Raw genomic sequence first — 15000 nt, 5'->3', positions numbered from 1 at the left:
CATACAACTACAGTAGCTCTAGCTGTGGCCAGTCAAAGTTGGAAGCAAATATGGCGCCTTGCAGTCACGTGAGTGGTTTTTGACCTACCACGGTCTGAAACCTAGTTGGTCATACTGTCTTTATACATGACTCTGCCATAGCCTATACACAACTGCCATCTAATGTCTTGGAATTGCAACTCGATGTAAAGTCACTGTATAATACTTGCAAATGAGACTCAGAAGTGTAAGAAAACAACTGAATAGTACAATAAAATATTTTATGACTAAACAATTGACATTTTTTCAACATATGAACACACACAAAAGTACCAAAAATGTTGTATCGTTGAGTACTTGTATAGATTCTGAGGTAACGGGAATTGGCACTGTACTGGTTCGAATGCGAAATGTACCGATCCCTAAATACAGCGCATGGAAATGATAGGATATAAGATTTAATTGGCTGACACTCACCCATAGCCTTAATGGCCCGAGTTCCTGCGGTGTGACCCAACTCCAGGGAATGCACAAACACATCCGTCCTCCTCTCTCCGCCGGCTAACGTCAACTACAGAGGGGTGATAGTGAACAGATTACCCCGAATGCATCCCAAATCGACTGAAAAATGTGTGTTTTGTTTCCAACCTCGGCTTGGTAGAGCTGGATCAGAGCCGGCCGTGTGGCAAAACGACAGTAGTACAGGACCAGGTCGGCAAGAATGGGCAGACGCTGCTGGTACGAACTGTCGTACGACTCCGACTCGGTTTTTGAGGTTTGCTGCAGAAGCAAACGACAACTTAGTGACCGGACCTTAACTGGAGTTCCGTACTGGATCAGGCTGCTTAGAAGTTGACTCTACCTGACAGACCACATTGGCTGGTAAGTTCAGGAGGCTGAGAGTGTTTCTTTCATACCAAGGATCCAACATCCCCAGGAGATGGGCGATGTCATTGGTGCTGTCTTCTGTCCCAGCACGACTGATATCCTGCAAGGACAAACAAAAACAAAACAAAAAGTGTTTATTTAGTACGCATAAAAGATTTATTTCACAATGTCACTCAAACAGTTGAAGTTTTATGATGTTGCTAAAAATGTCCACATAGAGTCGTCGTCAAAAGTTTACATACACATGTAAAGAACATAATGTCATTGCTGTCTTGAGTTCCCAATAATTTCTACAACTCTTTTTGTAATAGAGTGATTGGAGCACAGACTTGTTGGTCACAAAAAACATTCATGAAGTTTGGTTCTTTTATGAATTTATTATGGGTCTACTGAGAATGTGACCAAATCTGCTTGGTCAAAGGTATACATACAGCAATGTTAATATTTTGTCCCTTGGCAAGTTTCACTGCAATAAGCCGCTTTTGGTTGCCGTACACAAGTTTCTGGCAAGCTTGTCCTATGGTCTGAAACGTGCCATATTGTCTATAACATTGAACTGACAGCTCCGTGGGAGGATGCCACCGAAGAAGTGTATGAACTCAAGAAGCTGCAGTACTCTAACCTTGCAGCTGAGGCAAAGGACAGAGACCGGAGGGTAAGGGTTTATATTGTTAATGTAGTTAAACCGAATATAAAGCCTAAAGCGCTTTTTTGTGACATGATGGTTTGAGAAGGTGTCCTGACATGTTTTGATGACTGACCTAGCTCTTTCCAATAAAAAAATTTTCCTCTCAACTTCTTGCTTATCATCTTATCATCAGTAGCAATCTCCATTTTTATGTTATCAATACAATTTAACTGTAATCCAAACACAGAAGTAAAGCTCCATCTACCATCGGGGCAGCAAACATTTGCTCCGGTAAAGACGTCTCACGACGATAAATAGTTTTGTATTGCCCGGGCTTTGGACCTGATATTTCCAAAATGTACCCCTTTCTTTGTGCATTTCTGCTCATTAATTTTCCCGTTAGTGGCTCATCAGTAACTAGTGGACGCAGGCACATTTTTTTACACTATGGAACGGACCAAGTGCCAGAGCTTGGTCCGCATTGCCGGCAGTAAGTCGAACACATTTCCAGTGAGGGTTGGACTCCGCCAAGGCTGTCCTTTGTCACCGATTCTGTTCATAACTTTTATGGACAGAATTTCTAGGCGCAGTCAAAGCGTATAGGGGTTCCGGTTTGGTGACCGCAGGATTAGATCTCTGCTTTTTGCAGATGATGATGGCTTCATCTGACCGGGATCTTCAGCTCTCACTGGATCGGTTCGCAGCCGAGTGTTAAGCGACCGGAATGAGAATCAGCACCTCCAAGTCCGAGTCCATGGTTCTCGCCCGGAAAAGGGTGGAATGCCAACTCCGGGTTGGGGAGGAGACCCTGCCCCAAGTGGAGGAGTTCAAGTACCTAGGAGTTTTGTTCACGAGTGAGGGAAGAGTGGATCGTGAGATCGACAGGCGGATCGGTGCGGCGTCTTCAGTAATGCGGACGTTGTACCAATCCGTTGCGGTGAAGAAGGAGCTGAGCCGGAAGGCAAAGCTCTCAACTTACCGGTCGATCTACGTTCCCATCCTCACCTATGGTCATGAGCTTTGGGTCATGACCAAAAGGATAAGATCACGGGTACAAGCGGCCGAAATGAGTTTCCTCCGCCGTGTGGCGGGGCTCTCCCTTAGAGATAGGGTGAGCAGCTCTGTCATTCGGGAGGAACTCAAAGTAAAGCTTCTGCTCCTTCACATCGAGAGGAGCCAGATGAGGTGGTTCTGGCATCTGGTCAGGATGCCACCCGAACGCCTCCCTAGGGAGGTGTTTAGGGCACGTCCAACCGGTAGAAGCCCACATGGAAGACCCAGGGCACTTTGGGAAGACTATGTCTCCCGGCTGGCCTGGGAACGCCTCGGGATCCCCCGGGAAGAGCTAGACGAAGTGGCTGGGGAGAGGGAAGTCTGAGTTTCCCTGCTTAGGCTGTTGCCCCCGCGACCCGACCCCGGGTAAGCGGAAGAAGATGGATGGATGGATGGAATGGTCCAAGGGCCAAAAAAGACGGCTGCAAGTTAATCACGTGTCAAAAAAATCAGTGCTGTTAAAGTTATAATTAATAATAATTGCATTATTTTTGACAGCCCTAGTTCCTAGCATTGTATCCTGCACTCTTGTGGCTTTTAGGACATGATCATGTGACTACGTCTATATGTAACAAGTGCAAGGCATTAACTTTCTGCGTTTTCAGCTAATGAAAGCATTTTGGAAAGCAAATGTTTGCTATTTTTGAATGTGTGTGGTCTATTGTAGGGATTCTCAAACTGTGGTATGTGTACCACTAGTGGTACACTGGCTCCATCTAGTGGTATGCCACACATTCACACTCAGGTAAATCTTCATAATCTTATCTGGTTAATTAATTAGTTACAGTGTTTTATTTTCCTATATTCAAACACAGTGTTACTGTTCAAACTGTGTGTTGTATTACTTTAGCTAAAAAAAAATTAATATAATAGTTTTTAATGAAAACGTAGGCCTACTACGCTACACTTTAGTCATGTTGGTCATTATAGTGGTATTTGGAGAAAAAACTTTGAGAACGACTCGTCTATGGTAACAACAAGACTGCAAATTTTTCGATTTGCTCTCAGGGACTGCTTTTGTGTGTGCGCATACGCTCACTCTACTTGTATACGAAACAAAGTGTCAAGCCTGAATGCCAAACAAATTCATTGGACCGACAAGTGATTTTTAATCAGCATAATTAGTAATTGTGAAAAATATTGACATTTAAAAAATGTCTATATTTATGTTCTGTTCAGGCATTATCGGTAACATAGCTAGTTGGTGGTATTTTGGTTTGAACAATATAACTGTGGGAAAGTTGCAAACAGGTCCTTTAACAGGGACAGAGCAGGAAAGGGCTAGGAGCATGTCTGCTTTAAAATATCACGTAAATTGCTTTGATGTTTTACAAGCTTTTTTTTAGTGGTCCATCATGTCTCATGGGTCTGCAGCTGCATGTCCTCAGGTCTCAGGTCTTAACTACATTAAGAAAATAGAAATGTCTTAGATTACGATTATGCTTTGTCAAAGATGTTTTGTAATTAAATCTGTGATATTTGCACCGAAATAAATGCTGATACATCAGTTGAGGAAAATGGGGGAATTTTTTTTCTTGCTGGATCAAATAGTGTATTTTCATTTATCACATGTTCCTCAGTTATGAAATGTTTAGTAAGCTAAATACTGCAATTTATTGAAGGTTGAGAGACATTGGCATGCGACATTTATTCAGGTAGAATTATTACAGATTACATTACAAAACATCTTTCGCAATCAAACCATAATTTTGTGTTATTAATGCATGAAACTGCGATCTGAACATAATGTAGCTCCTCCTCTAGATACAAGTGCTCCTAAAGCAGGGATACCTATTCTGAATGTCTAAAAAATACAAAATTTGGCAACAAACCAATACACTACATGGCACGTTTTTTTTTAATGTCATTTTTATGTCCATTTTATGTGAGCTGTTTAAAACACATTTTATTAAAGCAAACTAATTGTCCAGTCGTGGTATTAAAAATTTGAAAATTATCCGTCTGGGTACACTTTTTAATGATGAAAAATGATATCTGCGATTAATCCTGTATGTCCAACCTGAGGACATGCAGCTGCAGACAGGGTTAGCATACATTTATTAAGGCAAGGTGTGTCAAAAGATTAACGTCCTTCCATTGGCCCTACGAGGAAACTGCCCATGGACAGTCCGTACCAGCTGGAGCCTATCCCAGCTGAGGTTGGTTGAGGGGTAAGATATAGTACACACTGATTTACTCTCTAATTAACTGAACATGCCTGTTTTTGCATTGTGTGAGGAGAGCAGGAGAGTTTGGAACCTTTTGGAACCCAACATGGTCACCATATATTCTCTGGCAGACCTGGGCAAATTAAGGCCCGGGGGCCGCAAGCGGCCCGTTAAGCTTTTCAATCTGGCCACCCGGACATTCTCAAATAATTTTTTTAGATGGAAACTGTAGCTGCCATTATGATGTGCAGTGATGTATTCTAATGACCGTAAGTCTTGAACTTTACAAAGTATTTCAATGGTCCAAAGCTGCGCTTTTGCATGATATATAGATATTCATTTATTGATTCCTTCAGGAGAGTTCCCTCAGGAAAATACTGATAATGGTATAGTAATTACTATGGTAATCTACTTAGTTACTATGGTAATCTAATTAGTTACTATGGTATTGTAAGTCACAGCAGCTCAGACGAGGCACCAAACAGTGTGGGTGGGGAGTGTTTCCACAGAGTGTTTCCAGAGCGGCCAGCCTGAAATGTAGGTGTCAGGGACAGACGTGGAAGGACATTTTTACAACAAAGTTCTAAAGCTTAGTGATATATCACAAATATCAGATTGTAGGTGGGCTTGTTCTACCCTTTGCGTTCATATTTTGTTGTTCATATTGTTTGTTGCATTTTTGTTGTGTTTTGCTTGATTGTAAATATGTTGATGGAGATGGGGTGTGACGTTCACATGTCAATATTCAGTGTTTCATCATTCATAGTTATTTATATTGTTAATCCCACATTCTTTATTTTCATGTAAATTCTGGGTGTATAATTCAGTAAGAAAATGTAAAATTCCATTTCGTTTTTAAGGCGGTCTGTTATAATGTTTTTAGCATTCAACCAGACATTATTGTGAGGTTTTGTATTAGTGTTCCTAAAAATAGATATACTGGCCCCCAAACATGTTTTTTTTTTCTCTAATTTGGCCCCCGAGTCAAAATAATTGCCCTGGCCTGTTCTATGGTCTACACCAGGGTCCCCAAACTTTTTGACTGGGAACCGCATTGGGTTACAAAGAATTTGGCCAGAGGCCAGGCAATATTATATATATATATATATATATATATATATATATATATATATATATATATATATATATATATATATATACATATATATATACATATATATATATATATATACATACATACATATATATATATATATATATACATATATATATATATATATATATATGTATATATATATATATATATATACACATACATATATATATACACAGTGGGGCAAAAAACCATTTAGTCAGCCACCGATTGTGCAAGTTCTCCCACTTAAAATGATGACAGAGGTCTGTAATTTTCATCACAGGTACACTTCAACTGTGAGAGACAGAATGTGGAAAATACATCCAGGAATTAATGTTGTAGGAATTTTAAAGAATTTATTTGTAATTGATGGTGGAAAATAAGTCTTTGGTCAACCATTCAAAGCTCTCACTGATGGAAGGAGGTTTTGGCTCAAAATCTCACAATACATGGCCCAACTTCATTCTCTCCTTAACACGGATCAATCGTCCTGTCCCCTTAGCAGAAAAACAGCCCCAAAGCATGATGTTTCCACCCCCATGCTTCACAGTAGGTATGGTGTTCTTGGGATGCAACACAGTATTCTTCTTCCTCCAAACACGACCAGTTGAGTTTATACCAAAATGGATACATGGCTGATACAGCAGAGGATTGGGAGAATGTCATGTGGTCAGATGAAACCAAAATAGAACTTTTTGGTATAAACTCAACTCGTCGTGTTTGGAGGAAGAAGAATACTGAGTTGCATCCCAAGAACACTATACCTACTGTGAAGCATGGGGGTGGAAACATCATGCTTTGGGGCTGTTTTTCTGCTAAGGGGACAGGACGATTGATCCGTGTTAAGGAAAGAATGAATGGGGCCATGTATCCTGAGATTTTGAGCCAAAACCTCCTTCCATCAGTGAGCGCTTTGAATGGTTGACCAAATACTTATTTTCCACCATAATTTACAAATACATTCTTTAAAATTCCTACAATGTGAATTCCTGGATTTTTTTTCCACATTCTGTCTCTCACAGTTAAAGTGTACCTATGATGAAAATTACAGACCTCTGTCCTCATTTTAAGTGGGAGAACTTGCACAATCGGTGGCTGGCTAAATACTTTTTTGCCCCACTGTATATAAAAAAATATATATATATATATATATATATATATATATATACACATGTCCACTGATGTTTAAAAACTCTACACTCGGAGTCTATATTACATTGCCCCAACGATTTTGCCATTTTTTTCCCTCATGCACTAATTGACTGGAAGAGCGTGCACGTGATGACTTCATGTTATCGATGGGAAATTGCATTTTTAGACAATAAGATTTGCCTGCGTGGCTAGGAGACCCTGAGAGTAACAAGCAGTAGAAAATGGATTGATGGATGGGCTAGAAAGGACAGATTAAAAAAATAATGATAATAAAAAATAATAATAAATTAATGTTTTGTATTTTTTTATTCAGGCCAACCCGTGGGCCGGATTTTGGACGCTGGCGGGCCGTATCTGGCCCGCGGGCCATAGTTTGGGGACCCCTGGTCTTATAGATGTTGCCATTATCTCCTGAAAGGTGCCAAAATGGTCCGCACTTTATTTCCCTGATGACGTCTCTCGGAAAGTAGCACTTTATATGATGTATTTGAGTGTCCTACTTACAGTTTGTCCTGATGCCAAGTCCCTCTTGACGGGCACAAAGTAGAACTGAAGCTTGAAGGCTTTGCTGAGTCGTGGACACGCGCACTCCTTTTGTCTCAGGCTATTGTAGGCCCGCGCCACCTTGCCGGCGACGCGATCGGCGCCGAACACCACCACCCTCAGCGTCGTGTTGGTACCGTCCTCGTCGGTGCTCAAGATGGGCCTCCTCCTGAAGCACACCTGTCTGACGGTCTGACCCGAGAAGGGCTCGGGACTCCGCAGCTGCACGTGGTGGGGCAGCGAGTTGGAGCGAATCTCTCGCACCACCATGAAGTCTTTGGTCTCCGCGTTTCCTAAACTTTTGGCGCGGTACAACGACCTTTTGGGCTTCCGGAGGAGTCGGTACAAGTGCTGGCTGAGCCGGGCGGGAGACCTGGCGGACTTTGGCGAGCTGATGGAGTCATCCGAGTCTTCGAAAAAGTCACTGTCTACGCCGGAGTTGAAGGAGGGAGCGTAAGACTCCGAGGCTTGGGACAAGGTGTCGTGTCCCTCGTCGTCCTCTAAGTCCACTTCGTCCTCGTCCTCCTTTGCGGGCCCGCTTGTGGTGATGGTCTCAGCATCATCCTCCAGAAGGTTATTCAGGACATCTAAGGGTATGAAAATGACATCAGTTGCACAAGTAATCAACAAACAGACTGATATTATTATTGCATAGGATTTATTAACAATTCCTTGTAATCTCATTTACATAGTTATTTTACATTTTTATCAGATTTTTTTTCCGATTAGTAAGCCATAAGAGAAGCTAGTACAAAACCCAAAACCAGTGAATTTGGCACATTGTGTAAAACGTAAATAAAAACAGAATACAATGTTTTGCAAATCCTTTTCAACCTATATTCAATTGAATAGACTGCAAAGACAAGATACTTAATGCTCGAACAGGTAAACTTTGTATTTTTTGCAAATATTGGCTAATTTGGAATTTGATGCCTGCAACATGTTTCAAAAAAGCTGGCACAGGTGGCAAAAAAGACTGAGAATGTTGAGGAATGCTCATCAAAATCTAATTTGGAACATCCCACGGGTGAACAGGCCAATTGAAAACAAGTGGGTGCCATGATTGGGTAAAAAAACCCAGCTTGCATGAAATGCTAAAAACAAAATAAATAAATGATAAATGGGTTGTACTTGTATAGCGCTTTTCTACCTTCAAGGTACTCAAAGCGCTTTGACACTACTTCCACATTTACCCATTCACACACACATTCACACACTGATGGAGGGAGCTGCCATGCAAGGCGCTAACCAGCACCCATCAGGAGCAAGGGTTAAGTGTCTTGCTCAGGACACAACGGACGTGACAAGGTTGGTACTAGGTGGGGATTGAACCAGGGACCTTCGGGTGGCGGACGGCCACTCTGCCACTGCGCCACGCCGACCCCAAATAATTGTATTGTTTTCATGTTGACAACCATTTACCCATTTGTGTCTTGACATGGCAATTAACTCTATAATTACCTCTGTCTAAAAGTTTTATGATGGCAAAAGTGGGATTAAATTTTTTACTCTCTTGAGTGGTTTGAAAACCCAACACTTTCTGAGGCTATGTCTACACTACTCCTTAAACAAAAAAATATTTAGCCTAAACATCGTTTGAGCCACATTAACCCATCCACCCATTTTCTACTGCTTGTTACTCTCAGGGTCTCCAAGCCGCGCAGGTAAATCATAAGGTTCCCCTCCCTGGATAGTTTTTTACACGGGTAAGTGCGCCGTCTATCTCTTGAATCTCCGGCTCCGGGGTGGGGGGCGTGGTTGGCGGCATGGTTAAGAGGGAAGGAGTATATTTACAGCTGTTGTGTGTGCAGTTGTGCACTGCACTTTCTAAAAGCCGTAGATGTTATTGTCACATATGCATGATTGATTGAAACTTTTATTAGTAGATTGCACAGTTCAGTACAAATTCCGTACAATTGACCACTAAATGGTAACACCACAATAACTTTTTCTACTTGTTTGAGTCGGAGTCCACGTTAATCAATTCATGGTACACATATATACTATCAGCATAATACAGTCACCACACAAGTTAATCATCATAGTATATACATTAAATTATTTATAATCCGGGGGTGTGATGAGGAGCTTTGGTTGGAATCAGTACTTCAGTCATCAACAATTGCATCAACAGAGAGATGGACATTGAAACAGTGTAGGTCTTACTTAGTAGGATCTGTACAGCGAGCAGAGAACATAATGAGTTCAGATAGCATAAGAACAAGTATATACATTAGAAATACATTTGATTATATACATTAGGTAGTTTACAATCCGGGGAGATGGGATGTGAATGGAGGAGGATTAAGAGTTGAAGTTGCCTGGCGGTGTTGTGGTGCATGTACAGTAGAGGGCAGTATGGTCATGTGTAAGAGTGTCACATGCTGTTTACGGCAGACGAACTGCCTTACGGTAGACATAAACGTGAATTCTGTTGTTGTGTGTTGTTACTGCGCTGGGAGGACGTTAATGAAACTGCCTAACAATAAACCCGCATAAGAAACCATGAACTCGCCCTCGATCATTCTACAGTTATAACGTCATTCGGCAGACACGCTCTTTATACACGTCACTCAGGTCTGCATGGAGCTGGAAGGGGCGTGGCATCCAGCTCCGCCTGAATTTCGGGAAATTTTCGGGAGAACATTTGTCCCGGGAGGTTTTCGGGAGAAGCGCTGAATTTCGGGAGTCTCCCGGAAAATCTGGGAGGGTTGGCGAGTATGCTCACAACACACTGGATTCCAATTGTTTGAAATACCACAACACTGGATATTGTTCATATAAGTTAAACTTAATCTAAGAACCTGCACACAAAGCAACACCCTGGATAACCAGCTTAGTGTAGAAGGGGCCTGAGAATGTACGGCATTGATTCAGGTATGCTTTTGCAAATATTCAGTTGAACGCTAAATACTTTACTTTACCAAAGTTGTCTTTTTCCCAGTGAAACATGAGACACTTGGCTGTAGGGATCGGTAGAGTCTGGAGCATTCCTGAAGATCAACATGGATAGAATCAGCAACATTGGGTATTTCTAAAATCTATTTTAATATAATGCACTTTCTTTGTTGGTGCACTTTCTATGAAGAAGTCATTTTTACCATCGGAATTTCTTCTGTTGGAAGAAGAGATGCTTAGTCTTTCCCTCAGTGCTTCCAGTTCTTGCATCATGTGACTGCGGCCCTGCAGAGGATCAAGCATGGCTGCAGCTGCCTCAAAGACACCCCGGACCACAGAGAAGATCTCCTCCAGTTCATCCACACTTTTTCCCTGCACAGGTCATTCATATAAAGTTAAATGAACATGTTGTTATAGACCAACGCGGTGCCCGTAAGGACCAGATCAGTAGCCCTCTGGCCTGTTCCAAAAATAGCTCAAATAACAGCACTTACCAGTGAGCTGCCTCTATTTTTTAAATTGTATTTATTTACTAGCAAGCTGGTCTCGCTTTGCTCGACATTTTTAATTCTAAGAGAAACAAAACTCAAATAGAATTTGAAAATCCAAGAAAATATGACTTGGTCTTCACATGTTTAAATAAATTATTTTATTATTTTTACTTTGCTTCTTCTAACTTTCAGAAAGACAATTTTAGAGAAAAAAATACAAGCTGAAAAATGATTTTAGGATTTTTAAATATACATACCTTTTTACCTTTTAAATTCCTTCTTCTTCTTTCCTGACAATTTAAATCAATGTTCAAGTAAATTTATTTTTTTTATTGTAAAGAATAAAAAATATATTTTAATTTAATTCTTCATTTTAGCTTCTGTTTTTTCGCCGAAGAATATTTGTGAAATATTTCTTCAAACTTACTATGATTAAAATTCAAAAAAATATTCTGGCAAATCTAGAAAATCTGTAAATCAAATTTAAATCTTATTTCAAAGTCTTTTGAATTTCTTTTAAAATTTTTGTCCTGGAAAATCTAGAAGAAATAATGATTTGTCTTTGTTAGAAATATAGCTTGGTCCAATTTGTTATATATTCTAACAAAGTACAGATTGGTTTTTAACCTATTTAAAATATGTCATCAAAATTCTAAAATTAATCTTCATCAGGAAAAATTACTAATAATGTTCCATAAATAATTTTTTTTATTTTTTCCAAAAGATTCGAATTAGCTAGTTTTTCTCTTAATTTTTTTCGGTTGAATTTTGAATTTTAAAGAGTCGAAATTGAAGATAAACTATGTTTCAAAATTAAATTTTCATTTTTTTTCATGTCTTCTCTTTTAAACCGTTCAATTAAGTGTTTTTTTCATCATTTATTCTCTACAAAAAACCTTCCGTAAAAGGAAAAAAATGTACGACGGAATGACAGACAGAAATACCCATTTTTTTCTATGGATAGATTTAATTATTAAAGGTAATTGAGCAAATTGGCTATTTGTGGCAATTTATTTAAATGTGTATCAAACTGGTAGCACTTTGCATTAATCAGTACCCAAAAAGTAGCTCTTGGTTTCAAAAAGGTTGGTGACCCCTGTTATAGACAATCTCTTGTCAAATATTTTTTTTACAAAGTAAAGTAGGACATTTTGCAATTAGACAGGATTTTAACAGTTTGTTATACTTATACTACTGGCTTTTAGGACTTTTCCTGCACATCTTCAACCATGCGAGCCAACGCCAACACACCTGCAGGACTGCATGGATGCTGCAGACTGGGTACTTGGTGCCAAGCGCCGACTGGAAGGCGTGTTTGATCAGAGTGATGAAGGTTTCTTTCTCGGAGTGCTGACTGCAACAGAGCTGCTCGGCCACCGAGAGGAAGTCCGGCGGTAGCTCGCTCGGGTTCATCAGCAGCACCGTCCTGCAAAGATGAGGTGGGTAGAAGTGAATAAACAGCACCCGTTCAGTATAACAAAGGGGCTTCTTTATTTCCAAGGAATCGAGCGTATGAATGTGAGTAACTGCATCACATGGACGTACAAGGTCTTGGTAAACTCATCAGTCGTGTTCAAGTCCTGTTCTTCTCTCACCATTCTCTGAAAGGAAATGCCTTTAAGGAGATATAAAAAATAAAAAAAAATTATATGAAATATTCAGCGTGACTACTGTTCTGATCAAAGCCAACAAAAACTATTAGCACAATTCAAGTCAGAGGAATTGCAGTAAAAACATCAGAATAGAATGAAGAGTTGCAGCACGAATACTGAGCCTAAGAAAGACCAAAGACTAGGACGTGAAAATGAATGTCTCAAAACAAAAATCATTGTTTTCCATGGATTTTCAGCCATGGCTTTTCGAAAAAAAAAAAATTTTCTACCTGCTTACATACTTGCAAACCTTGAGACCTATGAATGCGGGAAAATGGGGTTGGTGGGGTTGAGGTGGGCGGGGTTGGTTGTGTTTTGGTAATAGTAATACATATTGTAGCTTTCCGTAAGAGTTAGTGTTGCAAGGGTTTTCGGGTATTTGTTCTGTTGTGTTTTGGTTGTGTTACGGTGCGGATGTTCTCCCAAAATGTGTTTGTCATTCTTGTTTGGTGTGTGTTCACAGTGTGGCGCATATTTGTAACAGTGTTAAAGTTGTTTATACGGCCACCCTCTGTGTGACCTGTATGGCTGTTGCATTCACTTGTGTGTGTGTAAAAGCCGCATATAGTATGTGACTGGGCCAGCACGTTTTTTGTGCGGAGGAAAAGCGGACATGTCGACAGGTTTTAGAGGACGCTAAATGTAGTGCCTTTAGGTCACGCCACCAATATTGTTGTCTGGGTGGAAATCGGGAAAAATTCGGGAGAATGGTTGCCCTGGGAGATTTTCGGGAGGGGCACTGAAATTCGGGAGTCTCCAGGGAAAATCGGGAGGGTTGGCAAGTATGCCTGCTTACCGAATTGTAAGTTGTTGAGTTAAACCATCCTCAGGGACTGTTAATTGTAAACAATGCGATTACTCACGATAAATACCGTATTTTTTGTATTATAAGTCGCTCCGGATTATAAATTGCACCGGCCGAAAATGCACAATAAAGAAGGAAAAAAAAAACATAAATCCCACTGGAGTATAAATCGCATTTTTTAGGGAAATTTATTTGATAAAATCTAACACCAAGAATAGACATTTGAAAGGCAATTTAAAATAAATAAGGAATAGTGAACAACAGAATGAATAGCAGTAGTGGCATTGCTGTTTTCTGCTGCATATTTCACTACTTCCAGCCTGTAACCTGCAGTATATGATTTCCTTTTTGGTGACATTTTTGTTCAGCTCTTCTAAGTTTTAATAAGTTACCGCCAATGTTGAAATGATCAATTTTCATAGGTACGGAAGTAGTAGCAGGCAGCATCTTTTTTTTCACAATGCACTTCTGCCATGACCCGCCCCCCTCCGAATTTTTATTGGTTGACGTGTGTGTGTGTGTGTGTGTGTGTGCGTGTGTGTGTGTGTGTGTGTGTGTGTGTGTGTGTGTGTGTGTGTGTGTGTGACGATTGCTGATATACACACTTAGTCTCTTACGTGAATGAGATAAATATTATTTGATATTTTACCGTAATGTGTTAATAATTTCACACATAAGTCGCTCCACAGTATAAATCGCACCCCCGGCCAAATTATGAAAAAAACTGCGATTTATAATCCCCAAAAATACTGTAGTCTAATTGTTTGATGACAGCCCTAATTTTACATAATTAATAGGATTATTGGAACAAGACAATTGCTTTTATTAGCAACGTGTTGCAACTCTGCAAACATGGCAGACATACTGCATTGAAAACATAACATTATCACACACACTTGCCACAGTGTTTTTGTTTTTTTTTAAAGTGGAAATTCATAGCGTTAGAGCAGTGTTTTTCAACCTTTTTTGAGCCGAGGCACATTTTTCGCGTTGAAAAAATCCGGAGGCACACCACCAGCAGATATTATTAAAAAAAAAACTAGACTCCGTTGACAGTAAAAAGTCGTTGTCGCAATTGTTGGATATGAATTCAAACCATAACCAGCCATGCATCAATATAGCTCTTGTCTCAAAGTAGGTGTACTGTCACCACCTGTCACATCACGCCGTGACTTATTTTGAGTTTTTGGCTGTTTTCCTGTGTGTAAGGTTTTAGTTCTTGCTTGCGCTCCTATTTTGGTGGCTTTTTCTCTTTTTTGCATATTGGGATCATGACATACCATGTTCCGACATCTACAAAGCAATTAACTACCGGCTGCCATCTACTGATATGGAAGAGCATAACATTGTTACTCCGCCAAGCTCTAGACCAGGGGTGTCACACTCAAATACAGAGTGGGCCAAAATTTTAAACTGAACAAAGCCAAGGTTGAACAAATTAACCTTTTAATAGGGACCCAAACAAGTTTTGCATTGAATATTGAACGAGCAAGGCTTGTATAACTTTATAGTGACATGCAAAATTGATTTTCAAATAATAATAACAATTATAATAATTTAAAAATATCAAAGGTAAATTAAATACAATTTAAATAAAAAAAAATTGAATGCCTCTTTCCTATTTGCAGCTTTCTGATGTAAATATCA

General features: G+C 40.0%; 1 protein-coding gene across 2 annotated transcripts in view; it reads right to left on the bottom strand.

Annotated features, from left to right (window-relative positions):
* Positions 1 to 15000, bottom strand: part of pik3r5 (phosphoinositide-3-kinase, regulatory subunit 5) — a 61214-nt gene that overhangs the window by 7035 nt on the left and 39179 nt on the right. For both annotated transcript variants that reach the window (XM_061911136.1, XM_061911127.1), the window contains exons 6-13: positions 12442 to 12511; positions 12148 to 12322; positions 10609 to 10777; positions 10432 to 10500; positions 7469 to 8094; positions 842 to 967; positions 628 to 759; positions 457 to 550 (exon numbers count right to left, since the gene is read on the bottom strand). In XM_061911136.1, the coding sequence (XP_061767120.1) occupies positions 457 to 550; positions 628 to 759; positions 842 to 967; positions 7469 to 8094; positions 10432 to 10500; positions 10609 to 10777; positions 12148 to 12322; positions 12442 to 12511 (1461 nt within the window). The remainder of the gene's footprint in view (positions 1 to 456; positions 551 to 627; positions 760 to 841; positions 968 to 7468; positions 8095 to 10431; positions 10501 to 10608; positions 10778 to 12147; positions 12323 to 12441; positions 12512 to 15000) is intronic.

Source organism: Nerophis ophidion, linkage group LG01 (assembly GCF_033978795.1).
Source record: "Nerophis ophidion isolate RoL-2023_Sa linkage group LG01, RoL_Noph_v1.0, whole genome shotgun sequence".
Lineage (NCBI taxonomy): Eukaryota > Metazoa > Chordata > Actinopteri > Syngnathiformes > Syngnathidae > Nerophis > Nerophis ophidion.
Note: the sequence above shows the minus strand (reverse complement) of the source record. Positions and strands in the feature narration are given on the sequence as shown.